General features: G+C 44.3%; 2 protein-coding genes across 4 annotated transcripts in view; one reads left to right on the top strand and one right to left on the bottom strand.

The window, feature by feature from the left end:
- Positions 1-10,270, top strand: part of Flacc1 (flagellum associated containing coiled-coil domains 1) — a 30,761-nt gene extending 20,491 nt beyond the window's left edge. The window contains exons 12-15 of the mRNA XM_052750596.1: positions 5,423-5,485; positions 8,704-8,793; positions 8,915-9,024; positions 9,823-10,270. Of these exons, the coding sequence (XP_052606556.1) occupies positions 5,423-5,485; positions 8,704-8,793; positions 8,915-9,024; positions 9,823-9,934 (375 nt within the window). The 3' untranslated portion in view covers positions 9,935-10,270. The remainder of the gene's footprint in view (positions 1-5,422; positions 5,486-8,703; positions 8,794-8,914; positions 9,025-9,822) is intronic.
- Positions 10,271-15,265: 4,995 nt separating this feature from the next.
- Casp8 (caspase 8) overlaps positions 15,266-16,028 on the bottom strand; it is a 33,917-nt gene continuing 33,154 nt past the window's right edge. For all 3 annotated transcript variants that reach the window (XM_052749533.1, XM_052749534.1, XM_052749535.1), the window contains exon 10: positions 15,266-15,979. In XM_052749533.1, the coding sequence (XP_052605493.1) occupies positions 15,844-15,979 (136 nt within the window). In that variant the 3' untranslated portion in view covers positions 15,266-15,843. The remainder of the gene's footprint in view (positions 15,980-16,028) is intronic.

The following is a 16,028-nucleotide window of genomic DNA, read 5'->3' as shown; positions in this document are numbered from 1 at the left end:
AAATCCTGACTGAAAACCATTTGAAGGAAAGGGATTTATTTCATCTTACAGGTTGTGGTCCATCATCAACTTCCAATGCAGGAAATCAAGGCAGGAACTTTAGGAGAAACCACAGAGGAACACTGCTTACTGGCTTTCTTACTTACTGAACACCTTCACGTTCAGCTTCTTTTCTTACACAGCCCAGACCCACCTGCCTAGAGATGTTACCACCCACCACAGGCTGGACCATCCCACATCGATTGGCGGTCAAGAAAATGCCCCCTAGGCGTGCCCACCAGCTGACCTGATGGAGGCAATCCCCAAATTGAAACCCACTCAAGTCCCTCTGGGCTGTGTCAAGTGGACAGCTGAAGCCAAGTAGGAGAATGACCACCCCGGGGTCCTTTGTAGCCAGGCACTCTTACCACAGGATTTTTGGAATGAAAGTTACAATTCGTAGGAAATAGCAGTACACTAAATATGTAAATATGTAAATATGTAAAGTTCCATGGTTTGCCAACATTGCATCTCTGAATGCCATTCCAGCCCTTTCTATAGATGAAGGAAAAGACATTAGTGTCAACTAGGCAAGTCAATTTGGTCATGTACCACTCCAAGTAAATGAAAGTAGCTACCTAAGCCGGGCGGTGGTGGCACACGCCTTTAATCCCAGCACTTGGGAGGCAGAGCCAGGCGGATCTCTGTGAGTTCGAGGCCAGCCTGGGCTACAGAGTGAGTTCCAGGACAGTCGCAAAGCTACACAGAGAAACCCTGTCTCGGAAAACCAAAAAGAAAAAAAAAAGACAAAAAAGAAAGAAAATAGCTACCTAAAATATAAAGTAAGAGACGACCCAAACAACTGCGAGCCAGTAAGAAAGTTCTCGACTAGATTTTCTAAACAGATGGACACTGACTAAGCAGAGATGTGTTAGTGTCAGCCCCAAACACTTCACATGCCTGCTCCCTGAGCTTTGGGGTACACTAAAGGATTGCTGGCAGCGGATGTCGTCACATTAGCGGGGTAGAACTCTGTAACCGTAGTCACCATCAGCCAGCCAGAATGCCTCCCAAGCAGGACAGAGGACCATTCTGGGATCAGGTCTTAGGCATCACCCCTAAATCTACAAGCTGTAAGCTTTCTTAGATTCCTCCATCCTTTTGATGCAAAATGGAGAGTTTTGCAATATTTGGGATATTTTGAATATTTCATTCGTGTGTGTGTGTGTGTGTGTGTGTGTGTGTGTGTGTGTGCACATTTCTAACCATCATGCTAAGTCCTCTTCCATTTCCATCACACCCGCCCCAGCCGACAGCTCTTTGGGTTTCTACCACCATGAACTAGATTTATCATTAGTTTTTGTGTTGTTAAAAAAACCACAACTGTTGGTTTTGTTGTGATAGCATAATTTATTTAAAAAATAAACACGAACACAGTTGTTAATCATCCTGCAAAGTGTCAAAATCAACCTTAAAAAGTTTATACAAACTAAATGTAGACAATATCCTCCTCAGTGAACCTCTGAGGACAGTGAGGACACCATGACAAAAACTGGTGCTTGTCAATCCTCACACAACTGAGCAGGTTTTTAACATTCTGATTTTTAAGTTTAAATAGCAATACTATTTTCCCCCACACACTGTCTCTGAACTTCGCCCAGTTTCAAGGCAAGGCTCGCTTTGTCCTTATGAGCCACCAGAGATGAGGGTGACTTGGGCATTCCTCTTTCTGACAGACCCTTCGCTTCTTTGGAAGGAACCATAAGGATGGGCTTCTGTGGAGCTGAATCTGTCACATTGTGATGGCCAGAGAAACTCCATTTTATGCTAGGCGGCCATCTTGGTACCCACTAGCCATTTGTGTCTCCTGACCCCAGTTCCTCAAAGAGGAGTTTCCAGTAAGCCTGACTCAGTGGCCCCCACCCAGAAATGGACAGCCGGGACCATCTGCTTGTTATGATATGACTAACTGCTTTCTGGCTTCTGTAACCTGCTTGTGCAGCCCGTCAGGGACTGTTTGGAGGTTGCCTTGGCTACCTAATCTTGGCAGAGCGGAACGGTTCCTGGCTTGCTTGTGCAGACACTCATGGTCTTCTTGTGGTTTGCACCTTCAAAAATCCTTCTCTCACTTCCCTTTGCATGGCAATCTCATTTGGCTCAGAGATTGTTGTCTTGCTAGCAATATCAACAAATTTAGCTAGTTATAATCTGGATGGAGTCTGTGGTCTTTTTTTACTGGGGTCTCAAACTCTGTAACAACCAGCTGGCTCGGGAGCAGGGTTCCACAATGGAGACCTGTGAGCCTTTAGTTGGCTTTCTGGGGCTCACTGTAGCTGGATTTAGTTTTAAGGTACGGCATCTTCCAGCCATACCTTAACTCCTCCACTTCCCCTCTCCCCCTCAACTTGGTTTATCATTGTTTATTTTCTCCTCCATTTCTCCCTTCCCTCAGCTGCTTTTCTCACACTTAATATTTTCCTTTGGCCTTTCTGTGCAGACATTCTTTCTCTGGTTTCTTCACTGATTTTTCTATTAATGGAATTTTTTTTAATATTTATTACTATCAAGCCAGGCATATAGTGCACACTTTTAATCCCAGCACTTGGGAGGCAGAGGCAGGAGGATCTCTCTGAGTTCGAAGCCAGTCTAGTCTACATAATGAGTTCCAGGACAGGCAGGACTATGGAGAGAGACCTTGTCTCAACAAAACCAAATGTATATTAACATCTAGTAACTGTTGTTTTCTTTCTGTCCTTTCTGGTCATCGTTTCTCCTGTGCCCATTAATATGCTTCTCTTTAGTAATTACCTTTTTTTCATGTCTCTCCCCTTCCTTCCCTTTCATAGTTGATGAAATTATGCCCCAAGTTTTCTCTTAGGACAGCCCTGTTCCTTCTTCTCAACAGACCTCACTTCCTGTGGGGTCAGGGTGCTTTGCGGAAAGCCCCTGCTTCTGTCCTGATCATCCTCTGTCTGGGTGCATTCCCGGGAGCCCGCCAGCTGCATCCTCTGCAGACTCCCATCTCCATCACTGAATCAGCCTCTCCTCTGCCCCCAGCCTTCCTATCCTTCACAGCAGCATGGAAGGATTGCTGCCCTGAGAGGTGGGCTAGTGGGTGCTCCGATATCACCCCCACCTCCAGCCTCAGGCCCACCCTCAGAGAGGGGCATCATGAGAGCAGTGAAAGACCCAGGAAGACCAGGACAGCGCTGGGCCCACATCTGCTCAGGAACCTGCGTAGATGATTGATTGATAAATAAAACACTGATTGGCCAGTAGCCAGGCAGGAAGTATAGCAGAGAGGAGAATTGAGAGAACAGGAAGGCAGAGAGGAGGAGACACCAGCTTGCCGGCCAGGGAGCATGATGTAGAGGCAGCAGGTAAAGCCACGGAACATGTGGTGACTTAGATTTACAGAAATGGGCTGAGTATAAGAATAAGAGCTAGACAATGGTAGGCCTGAGCTAATGGCCGAGCAGTTTAAATAATATAAGCGTCTGTATGTTTATTTTATAAGTGGGCTAAGGGACCGCCGGGACTTGGCGGGACCCAGAGAGAAAAACTCTAGCTACAGGAACCGGTTGAGGGGAGGAGAGAAGGTGAACACACCCCTCTGCACCTCTGGCCCAGCAAGCTCAAACTAGCCAAGAAACAGTGCTGCTAGATTTTCAGGTTTTAAAAATTAATGTAAACAAAACTGTGTGTCTATGCCCCTTCATGGGTAGCTTTTCCCTCAAAATAACATCGATGAAATTGACTCATTTGTTTTTCATATTCATAAATTCTGTTTGTAAAGGTGTTTTAAGACACATCTCCCTCTTAGCCGAACTCCAACTGATGTGTAACCCAGGATGACCCTGAGTTCCTGCTCTTCCTGCCTTGGCCTTCCTACACTAGGATTACAAGCATGAGACCACATGCAGCTGTCCCTTTGTAGAAATGTCATGCAGTGTGTTTATTGTTTTCCTGGTTTGGAAAATTGAGATTATCTCCATTTATTGGCTTTTAAGCAAAGCATTTATGAACACAGATATGTGTTTCATAGATAAACGCTCTTACTTATCTTGAAGTACTATTAGAGCTCCAGGGGACATATAGGAAATTTGTGGTTTCCACAGCAGAGTGTTGTTTTACTCTTGGATCTTAAATAGGTGAATTCTGACTGCACCAAATCCTCCACGATTAGTTCACTCGGTCTTTAATTACGGCCATTCTAGTGGCTGTTCAGTGCATTTCACTATTTTTTCAGTTTCTCTGATGACTGAACGCATTGGCCAGTTTTTCAGATTGGGGGAGGGTAGCACTGATATATTACTACCTTCTTTGATGTGTCTGTTCAACTCTACATCATTTAAAAGATATGGATGCAAATATTATGTATATAAGTTGCAAATAATAACTTCCAGCCCAAGGGTTGGCTTTTTCATTTTGCAAATGTTATCTTTCAATGTGCAGAAATTTCTAATTTTGATGAAAGACAAATTGTCGACTTTTTCTTTTTATAATTAAAAGCCTTTTCTGTATGCCCTGTAACACTGTTGCCAATCATCAGACCATGAATATATTCTCTTTTTAGAAGCATTATAATTTTAACATTTCTGAGTCTATGATCCATGTTGGATAATTTGTGTGTGTGTGTGTGTGTGTGTGTGTGTGTGTGTGTGTGTGTGTGTGTGTGTGTATAGCATGAATCTTAAAAGTTCTTATTAATAAAATCAAACCTGGAGCCGGTATTGGGGTGAATGCTGGAAGATCAGAGAAGCAGAACAAGCCACAGCTACCTCACCTCGCTGGTTCCTCAGCTGATCCTGTTTCCTCAGACTGGAAGCCTCTGAGTCCTTATCCAAATGAATCTCAGCTGAACTGTGCTGCTCAAAGCCTAAAAGCATAACCAGCCACATGCTTCTAGTTTCTGGTCTTCATGCCTTGTATATCTTTCTGCTTTCTGCCATCACTCCCTGGAATTAAAGGTGTGAGTCACCATGCCTGGCTGTTTCCAATGTGGCTTTGAACTCACAGAGATCCAGAGGGATTTCTGCCTCTGTAATGCTAGGATTAAAGGCGTGAGTGCTGCCATTTTCTAGCCTCTCTGTCTAGTGGCTGTCCTGTTCTCTGACCCCAGATAAGTTTATTAGGGTGTACAATATTTTGGGGAACACAATACCACCGTGTGTGTGTGTGTGTGTGTGTGTGTGTGTGTGAGAGAGAGAGAGAGAGAGAGAGAGAGAGAGAGAGAGAGAGAGATCTCATATATATATGTATATATACATATATATATATATATATATGATAAAGTTAAATAAGATACTTCAAAATGCCACATCTCCATTGATAATGCCTAAGTTCAGGAGTGTTATATTCCTGAATCCTCGGGTGGCTTCTTAGTTCTCTAAAAGAATATCCAGAACCACGTGCTGACTTTTCCCAATAAAATTGTTTTTAGGAGCTCATGAAACAACTCAATGACGCTAACTTGCAAATACAGGAGCTGAGAAAATCCAAGGAGGTAAGCATTTCCACGAAATTAGTGTCTTGCAAATGATACGCTCTCAGGAAAATGAAATGCAATTTTACCCAAACCAGTAAAATCTAAGTTTTGGACCCAGTAAGTCAAAAGAAATCTTGAACTGTATGTAAAACAAATGCAGCCCCCCTGAGAGCGGGCTGTGAACAAATACATCAGCAATAGACTGCGGGGTCATCGATGTTGAATAACTTCCGTGTCTAGCAAAGCTTAAAACACAGGACTTTGGATTACAGACACCATGTTCTTCCCTCTGAACCCTGAATCTTCCAAACGCCTTCTGCAGAACTTTGTCCCTAAGCCCCTCCTCTGGGTATACCTTACACACGGTGGTTTCTACAGGGCTCCCTTCTGCTGGGACACACAAGGCCATTTGGGAAGGCAGATGAAAAAAAAAATCTATTAAATAACAGTAATTTCTGTTTCCCTTTTCCCTGAAAATTTACTGTGTATCCTACAAGTAAGGGGGTGGCCTCAGACCAGGGAGTCCTAATGCATCCTCTGAGCAGCTACCGTGAGCTTCTCTACTAATTCCATCTAGGTATCATTTCTGAGTCCATTTCCAGCCTGATTTATTTCTCTGCCAGCCGGCCGAGTTTTCAGTCGGTGCCGGTCATGGCATAGCTTATGCAATGTTGTTGGGCACTGAATATGTTTATATTTTGTTAAAATTTAAACTTTCAATGCTCACAAACCGTGTTCTGGGATGCACTCACATGGTTTGGAAACAGTCTGATCCTTTGGAGTCTGGCCAGTTGGAGTTAAAGCTTGGTGTAGAGCAACCCCTTCTGAAAGGCCTCTGCGCTTCAGCTGTGCTCCAACCTGGCTGGTGGGACTATGAATTACTCTCAGTCTGTGTCATCTGAGGACTTGTTCCACCCGCTACCTTCTCTCCCTCAATTCATCTCCTTTACTTCTGCCTTCCATCACTCTACTCCAAAGTCCCTGGACTTCTTGGTTCTTTAAAGGGATAGAACGCCCCTACCCTGAGGGGTCTTTGTCTTTGATAGTGTGTCTTCCCAAACATCCCTTTCCCAGAGATTTCCATCTGAAGCTTTTTTCCCCTCTTCTGGTCTTTATTCAAATGGCAGCCTCTCAGGAATCACTATTTAAAGGCTCAGCTCTCTGCCCCAACACTTCTTTTTCTCTGTTTTGCTTTTTTACATAAATTTATAATCATCTAAGCAGATAAATTCAGTGAAAGAAAGCCTTTTGGTATGTTTTCCTTCCTTCCTTCCTTCCTTCCTTTTTTTTTGTTTTGTTTTGTTTTGGTTTGGTTTTGATTTTTCAAGACAAGAGTTTCTCTGTGTAGCTTTGGAACCTGTCCTGGATCTCGCTCTGTAGACCAGGCTGGCCTGGAACTCACAGAGATCCTCCTGCCTCTGCCTCCCGAGTGCTGGGATTAAAGCCCAGCTCCGTATGTTTTCTTTACCATTAATTCTTAATTCCTAGAATAGTACCTAGCACACTACAGGCTTTAAATACACATCAGTTGACCCTTGAATGGATAAATGAATGAAAGAATACAAATGTGACCTGGAACAGGGCTGTGCTCAACACAGATGCAGTCCGTGATGGCACATGTCCAGTTCACACATCATGGGAAGATGCATGCTATGCAGGAATTTCTCTAGGGGTCTGAGGACACAGGGAGACTCAGTGGGCTGAAACCTGGGGGAAGAGACCAATCGACTTCACATCTTTGGCCTTGTCAATGCCTGAGGAGAAATGCACATTGAAATTGCTATGTGCTGACGGTGAGGTACTGTGAAGATGGCAGGTTGGAAGAAAGCAGTGTGGTGGAGCTTCTTGGTCCCTTTGTTCTTGTTGTTGCTGTTTTTTGTTTGTTTGTTTGTTTGTTTGTTTGTTTGTTTTTGAGACAAGGTTTCTCTGTGTAGTTTTGGTGCCTGTCCTGGATCTTGCTCTGTAGACCAGGCTGGCCTCGAACTCACAGAGATCCGCCTGGCTCTGCCTCCCAAGTGCTGGGATTAAAGGCATGTGCCTCTGCCTCCCAAGTGCTGGGATTAAAGCTGTGTGCCACCATGCCAGGTGGAAGAAGATACATTTATGATAAAATATAAGCATGATATCATTCCTTCAGAGGAAAGAACCATTCATTAGCCCCATCGGGGGTGGGTACACTCCGGCGACAGGCCAGCAAGGGTTGTGGTGTGGTGTTTGGTATTTGGATACAGATGGGTATCTCTGAATCTTAGAACATGGGCAAGGACAGATGGAGTTCCACCACCTGACATAATGAAAGAAGTTGGTGTGTGTAGGGAGCAGAAAGACAGGCAGAGAGCCCTGAGGACAATGTCAGGAACATTGTCTTCTGTGCATGCGTGTGTGCACACATGCAACAACATCAATAAAAATCAAATATTAAATTTTTTTTTTTTTTTTTTTTTGGTTTTTCGAGACAGGGTTTCTCTGTGTAGCTTTGCACCTTTCCTGGGACTCACTTGGTAGCCCAGGCTGGCCTCGAACTCACAGAGATCCGCCTGGCTCTGCCTCCCGAGTGCTGGGATTAAAGGCGTCAAATATTAAATTTTTAAAAGAAGACACAAAGTTTGGAAAGAGGTGGATCTAGTTAGGGGGAAAGTGGGAAGTTAAATTAATATGATCAAATGCATTGTATACATGTATGAAATTCTCAACAATTAATAAAACTATTATATTTTAAAAAGAAATCTTTAGCCAGGTTGTAGTGGTGCACGCCTTTCATCCCAGCACTTGGGAGGCAGAGGCCAGCAGATCTCTGTGAGTTCAAGGCTAGCCTGGTCTACAGTTCCATAACAGCCAGGGCTACACAGAGAAACTTTGTCTCGAAAAACCTAGATAGATAGATAGATAGATAGATAGATAGATAGATAGATAGATAGATAGATGATAGATAGATAGAATAGACAGACAGACAAACAGACAAAAATAAACGAACTATGTAGTGACTGGCTGGTGACGGCCATGACTACCCACTGGGACTCTGTTGAGGGCTGCTTTGGCAGCAGTGACAGTGATACTCAAGAACAGGACACAGGTGACAGAGAAAGAGAAGTGTGGACCTGTCCGCACAGTGACTGCTAGGCTGGAAGTGGTACAAGAGAAAGCAGTCGACGCTGGCACACTGCTTCTATCCCGAGCATCCCGTCTCAGGGACACTGCATCAGCACGGTGTCCTGAGGCAGCTTCCTCTTGTGCAGATCCTGGAGGCTGAGTTGCGGGCACAAACTATCGTTCTGGAGACACTTAACACGAACCTTTACCACTGCCAGCTGGACCTCCAGAGAGAGGTGAGTCCTGGCTAGAGAGAGGCCCCGGGCCGGAGAGGAAGCCAGAGCACAGGGCTGTTCTGCCCAAGAGCCTTGCCCCACGGGCTCTGGGGGAAGACAGCCATTCAGATTTATCTTTTAGAAAGCTATAGTGGGAAATCTGGAGAAGCTGATGCAGACGAAGCTGATTGAAGCTGAAGAAAAGTATAAGTACACCATACAGCTCCTGACCGAAGAAAACACCTTACTCAGGTACGGGTACTGCTGCTCAGGGGGACTTGGCTGAGTTACCTCTGAGAGGGGGAGGGTGTCCAGGCGAGGACTAGGTCAAGACAAACCAGGGACTCCTGGAGGATGTCACAGTCCTGATTGTTTGGGAGGAGGTGTGGGGCTGGACCTGCACACATGCCATGGAGTTAGATTGTTCATCTGAGGTGGGCACTTTGTCTGTGATGTGTCTAGACTTCGCTCCCCTGGGTCTGTTTTTGTATAAAACACAGGATATTTGCCTATGGATTTTTGAGCTGCTTTGTCCTGTGACTAAGGGTTATTTTTCAGAGTTCAATGGGTTTTAACTCTCAGATTTGGCATTTCTGGTTCCTGTTGAGACCAGCTGCCCATCAGAACCACTATTCCCTGAAGGGGCTTCTTTTTTAAAATTATGTATTTTATCTAGAGTATGTTGTGTCTCTGGAGGTATATATTTAAATGCATAGATGTGAGGGTGTCAGATCCCCTGGAACTGGAGTTACAGACAATTGTAAGCTATTGTGTGGGTGCTGGGAATTGAACCCAGGTCCTCTGGAAGAACATTCAGTGCAACCACTGAGCCATCTCTCCAGCCCCTCTTAAACCACCAAGGCAGAAGATAAGTTACCCATCAGTTTCTATTGGGAATATGATCACCCAAACACCACATTTCACCAAATTTAAAGCAACAGTGTCATGAGAGGCTGCTTCCTCGGGCGGGAAGAAAGCCACATTTCTCCGCAAATACCCTACATCCCCTCTGCCCTTTGAGGCTACAGTGATGCACCGCTCTTTTTACAGGCAGAGGATCAAGAACGAGGACATGTCTGAAGAAAGATCTGAGAAGTCGGCCTCTGCTACTCTTAGTGTGTATGAGTCTGACTTTCCTGAACCCAGCAGCAACAGGAAGTAAGCGTGGTGGATGAGGAACTGTGCTCCGCGGCTGGAGCAGCCGCCTTGCCGCAGCCCTGTGGAGCTGTGGACTCCAGCAAGGTTTTCTAGAGAGATGCAGATGGGTTGTGTTATGGCTTTATTTTTTGTCTTTTTTTTTTTTACAATTTGCTTTCTTCAGAATGATTAGAAATGTTTGAATTCTTATCTCAATTATATCGTGACTCTTCTATGAAAACGGACGTCCTCTGTCCCGGATTTGGACCTCCTGTGGGGCGTACGCTATCTTCTTTTCTGCTTTTTATGTATTTTGGAGACTGGTTTGAAGAGACTCCTTATTAAATGCTGCATTTTTTGAGGTGTGACTCTTGTCCCCCGAGGGCAAATAGCAAGCAAGACAATTCATTGCTTTCATTCCAAAAAGATTTCTTCTCTGAGATATCACATTCCTTAGCCCAGTGACTTGGGAAGAGTGAGTGATGATTTCCCCTATCTCTGACCATCACAAGAATCCAAACACCCGCAGGGCAGGCAACATGTACACGGACGTGGGGTGGACACAAGGGAACCCATCTCACAGGCAGCATGCGGAAGCCTCAGTGGAGACTAGAGGCCAACCGAGGTGAACCACACCATCCGTATCTGACAATGACACTTCTTAGACTTACTGGACTGCCTGCCGTTTGGGTGCATGGGGTCACCATGATCTAAAACACAAATCCTGGTTTTTATGTGGAGGTGCTCCTTTTAAGTATCGACAGTGAATGTTAAACACTGGTTGAAGCCAATACCAGGAGCCGAATGTTTCCCACATGTGAACGTGCTGTTTGTCAAGCAAACAAAAGACAGAAACAAAGCACAGGCAAACAGAAGCATCCTCTAGAAACAGTAAGGTCAATTTACAGTTTGTTCTACTGTTTAAAAGCAGCTTTTCTTTCTCACAGTTTATTTAGGAGGGGACAGAAAAATACATAATTCTATCAACACAAATTCAATAAAATATATACTAAAGAACAAATTGTAGGACAAACAACTCAGTTTCTTTTTAAAAGGTATGTGAAAAATACAGAAAAATTTATACATTAATATGGAATTTGAAATACAAACGAAACTCAAGATATAGATCAAACAAACTACCAATGTGCAAGAAGACTGGGAGATTCTGAATACTGTTATTTGATGTTTATAAAGGCTCTAGCTATCTAAAAAGTGCCTCATCTTTAGAGACACTTGGGTCTCTAAAATATACAGATGTAAAAATATTCCACTCTAATGGGACTCCAGCCAATCCACCTGAGGTAGGCAGGCAGGGATACAGTTGATGAGGACAGGTCATGGGACAGCTACTGAAGTGGGATGGGGGGGGGGGACACATGGCTTTGCCCTGCTACTGCTTTCTTTACTTTTTGTAAATTTGTGAGAATTTCATGTTAAGATTTCTTTTACCGTTTATTAAAAAAACAAACTTTGTGGACAAATGTTAAAGATAAAAACCTGAGGTGAATCAACCCTGAAAACACCTGCTACCACACTCTCTTCCAGGCTTGAAAAGCTTGTGCCTTGTGGCCCTGCCTAGCGTAAGCCCTGCCTCTCAGACTAAACGCCCTTTTCAACTGGATAACGGACTGAGCGACATGAACAGAATTCCCTTAACATTTCCCCCTTTTTTTGTCTAATTAAAAAGGAAACGTTCTAACTCTAATATAGTAGAACTATATACAATAAGAATTATCAAGTATTGTCCAGATACAAGGGAAAGGTAATGTCTTAACAAAAATGAAACTACATACAACAAGAACAATTATCAAGTAAGAAATACATTCTCAATGTCCAGTCTGTTGTTCAAATCTTAGATGGTCTTTTAATAAAAAACACAGAGCCAGATATCATGGTGAAAGCTGAAAGATCAGAGAAGCAGAACAGCCAGCCACTAGTTCTTACCTCTACAAAATCCTCAGTCTCAAGAGTGAGTTCCTGTCTCCTCACGCCTTATATACCTTTCTCTGCCCAGACATCACTTCCTGGGATTAAAGGCACGTGTGCTTCCCAGTACTGGGATTAAAGGCATGTGCCACCACTACCTGGCTCTGTTTCCAGTGTGGCCTTAAACTCAGAGAGATCCAAACAGATCTCTGCCTCCTGAGTGATAGGATTAAGGGTATGTGCCACCACTGCCTGACCTCTATGCCTAATCTAGTGGCTGGTAATTGGCAAATTTAAGAGAGACTACCATTAGCTGTCCTCTCCTGAAGAGTCCAAACTTTTGTACCTAATATACCTTTTGCTATGATTCAGGAGTACTGTAACTGTAACTGTCTAGTCTTCAACCCCATCAAAGACCTGAGAAGGAAATAATATTACCTGAGTAAGCAGGACATGCGTAGCAAGCAACTTCCAAAATTATGAGAAATGACAGAAACAGCTAGCTGCCTAGACAGTCACCCAAAGTTCTTCCGCAACATTGCGGCATCCACCTTCGGCCTACAGGCCTAGGATATCTGACAGACTTTTCTCTGAAGGAAGAAATTTTGAAGGACTGTCCTACCCTGTCTTGGCAAAGTTCAGCAGTCACTTCCCTTTGTGTCCTGCGTGTCCAGATTGGACAGCGTATTTACTGTCAGCAGTCAAGGCAAGGGCATTTTCTTGCCCACATGGCTAGCTTTTGCCACAAAGAAAGCAAACCCCATATGGAGTTTCTTTGATGCCCATCATCCTTTTTTGGAGTTTTGTTTTAATATTATCTGTAAAGCATTTAAAAATCTTATTTTATAAAGACTTCCAGAAGTCAGGCAGTGGTGGCGCATGCCTTTAATCCAGCACTCAGGAGGCAGAAGCAGGTGGATCTCTTGAGTTCAAGGCCAGCCTGGTCTACAGAGTGAATTCCAGGATGGCCAGGGCTGTTACACAGTAAAATCCTATCTCAAAAAACCAAAAAGATTTCCAGAAAGAAAAAATAGAATTTTCTGATGGACCAACATTAATTTAAAACCTGTAAGTTACCTTAAAAACCAACAAAAATCATTTACTCCTCTTTCTTTTTTATTTTTGAAACAGGGTCTCATGTAGACCAGGCTGGCCTCAAACTCATTTTGTAGCTGAGGACGACACTAAATTCCTGATCCTCCTGCCTCTACCTCTTAAGTGTTTGGCTGTGGTCCACCACAAGGGGCCTCATTTTCACTTAAATGTGTTTACATCTATCTGTTCATCCGTTCATGTGTTGTGTGTGAGAGAGAGAGCGTGCTTTGGAGCTCAGAAGATAACTCGGGGGAGTCAATTCTCTCCTTCTACTGGTTGGTCTCACGATCACTGGTTGGTCTCACGGATCAAACCATGTCACCAGTCTCGGCAGCAAGACCCTTTACCCAACGAGCCATCTCACCAGCCCTCATTTCCACATTTTCAAAAAAATAAGAGCATTACATATATTTATTGAGGATATAACAGCAATATTAAAATTGGTAAGTTTGGCTTTTTCTCATGTGTGTGCATATAGGAGGTGCTTGTATGCATGTTCATGTGCATAAGCATGTGTGAGGGTGTAAATGCTTTTGCATGCACACGTGTGGTCTGCCTCAGTCACTCTCCACCTTCATCATTGAGGCAGGGTCTCTTAGGTGAACCCAGAGCCTACTGAGAACTGCTAGTCTGGCTACACAGCTTGCTCCAGGGATCTCGTCTCCAAGCGCTGGAATTACAGGAGGGTCGACATGCCCATCAGCATTTACACGGACCCTGGGGATCTGAACTCAGGTCCTCGGACTTGTTTGGCAAAACTTTAACCACGGAGCCACCTCCTCATCCTGGTCAAGTTTAATTACTAACTGCACCAAGTAAACTCAGCCATGTAAGTACTTTTAAAGTTTCTCCCTCCAAAAACCGAGGGAGCCTTTTCAATCACCACACACGTCCCTAACAGCTCCCTATCTGAAGGGCTTTCACTGGATCAGGAAATTACCCTGGAGCAAGATGCTTTCAGAACTAGTGTCCACAAACGAAGACTAACCTGGAAGAATCACATATTGCACAGGGAAAAAAACTGCTTGAATTAATTGGGAATTTCCTAGTGCATCCTGATCTTCACCCACCTCCCCAACTTGCCCCAGATCCACTCTCTCCTCTCTCACTTTCCCACCCACCCAGCTTCCGGTTTTCTTTTTGTAAACCCACGGAATCCAATTTGTTTTGCCCAACTATTCTTGAGAGTGGGACCTGCCTTGGAGGTGTGATTTAAAAACACACAGGGGTCATACCATTTAAAAACAAACACACAACCAACTCTCCCCTTCCCAGCGGCTAACAGATGTTAACAGGTCTTCACGCCGGCCCTCCTCCCCACCTCCATGCTGGAATTTTGCCTGGCTTGAGCGTGCAAGTGCTTGTGTATGCTGTCACAGGAGTTGTGAGTCCGTATGTGCAACTGCCCTGTTTTGTCCAGGAAAGGGTTGTAAAGTTTGTGGTTGTGCTTTTGTTAGAATATGAAAAAACCCAACCTGAAAGTCATTCCTCTCCCTAAGCCATTCTTGACACTGCGCGCATGTACATGGGAACCCCCTTCCCAGATGACCCACCGGCTGGCTGGCCTGGAAGTATATCCTAGCTTGCAAACTGCCCTTGTCTCTGTTCACGATTTGTTCCAGGGCACACAAACCTACACATCACAAGCAACATTCTCCCAGCTTCGATATCCACCAGTAACAGCAGCAACCACAAAAGTATCGAATACAATCCCTGTTGCCAAGGAATCTGAATTCAGCTAGGAAGAAACGGTAAAATGGACGGTATCCTGTCTGAGCATTTAGCACACACACCATGCCTGTGCCAAGGGCTTTGCTGATCAAGGAATTTTATCGCTCCCACTTTACAGATGTGGAGCCTAATGTTTACATAAATTAAATGTTCTGTCAAAAAGACATGAAGTTGGTGAGTAGAAGCCAGCACCATTGGGGTACAACTGTCCAGAGTACCCACCTTACTTAGAACTGATGTTCAATTTATCAAGCTTCTGCTTTGGACTTCAAATTTTCAACTTTTGCTGGGTGGCAGTGGCACACGCCTTTAATCCCAGCACTCGGGAGGCAGAGCCAGGCAGATCTCTGTGAGTTCGAGGCCAGCCTGGTCTACAGAGCGAGATCCAGGACAGGCACCAAAACTACACAGAGAAACCCTGTCTCGAAAACAAAACAAAACAAAACAAAATTTTTTCAACTTTTGAGCCAGGTGTTGGTGGCACACGCCTTTAATCCCAGCATTCTGGAGGCAGATGCAAACGGAGCTGTGTGAGTTCTAGGTCAGCCTGGTCTACAAAGCGAGTTCCAGGACAGCCAGAGCTGTTACACAGAGAAACCCTGTCTCGGGAGGGGGAAAAACATTCCAACTTTTAATAAATAGTCTTGCAATGATGCAGTGACACACAGGGATTTGTACGGTCTTCATGGTCTTTGTAGAACTCACATCCAAAAACAGAGATTTGCTTGGAATTAAAAGGGAATTCAAAAGAAACTAAAAGCATACACAAAGAACCACAGGTAACTAAGGAATGCTGAGTGGGAGAAATGGTCTCTCCCAGGGAAGAGCTCACCCATTTACTGTCCAACACCGGACGGTCATCCCTGAAAACACACGTACAAGTAACAGCATACAGACTGAGCAGGTTATATTTTTGAAAAAGAAATATATATATGTGTGTGTGTGTGTGTGTGTGTGTGTGTGTGTGTGTGTGTGTGTGTGTAGTCATGTAACAACAATTAATGAAAAAACCAGGAATTTGAAAAAGAGCGAGGAAGAGTCCGAAGGGAAGTTTGAAGGGAGGAAAGGGAAGGGGCAAACGATATAATTTCAATAAAAGAAATCATAAAAAATAAATTAAAACTCACCCACCTCCCCCTCCCGCCAAACAAAAAGTGCTTCGACGACAACACCGTGTCGGCGTCAGTTAGGAGGGAAGAAAAGCTTCTTCCGTAGTGTGAAGATGGGCTGAGGCATCTGCTTCCCCATGTTCTTCCTGTCGTCTTTATTGCTCACATCGTAGTTCACCCCAGTCAGGATGCTGAGAATATCATCGCCTCTGAAAAACACAAGGTGTTGGTGGATCAGGGAACACAGCACCCGTGGCC

This window comes from Peromyscus californicus, unplaced genomic scaffold (genome assembly GCF_007827085.1).
Source record: "Peromyscus californicus insignis strain IS unplaced genomic scaffold, ASM782708v3 Scaffold_21__1_contigs__length_65335640, whole genome shotgun sequence".
NCBI lineage: Eukaryota > Metazoa > Chordata > Mammalia > Rodentia > Cricetidae > Peromyscus > Peromyscus californicus.
Note: the sequence above shows the minus strand (reverse complement) of the source record. Positions and strands in the feature narration are given on the sequence as shown.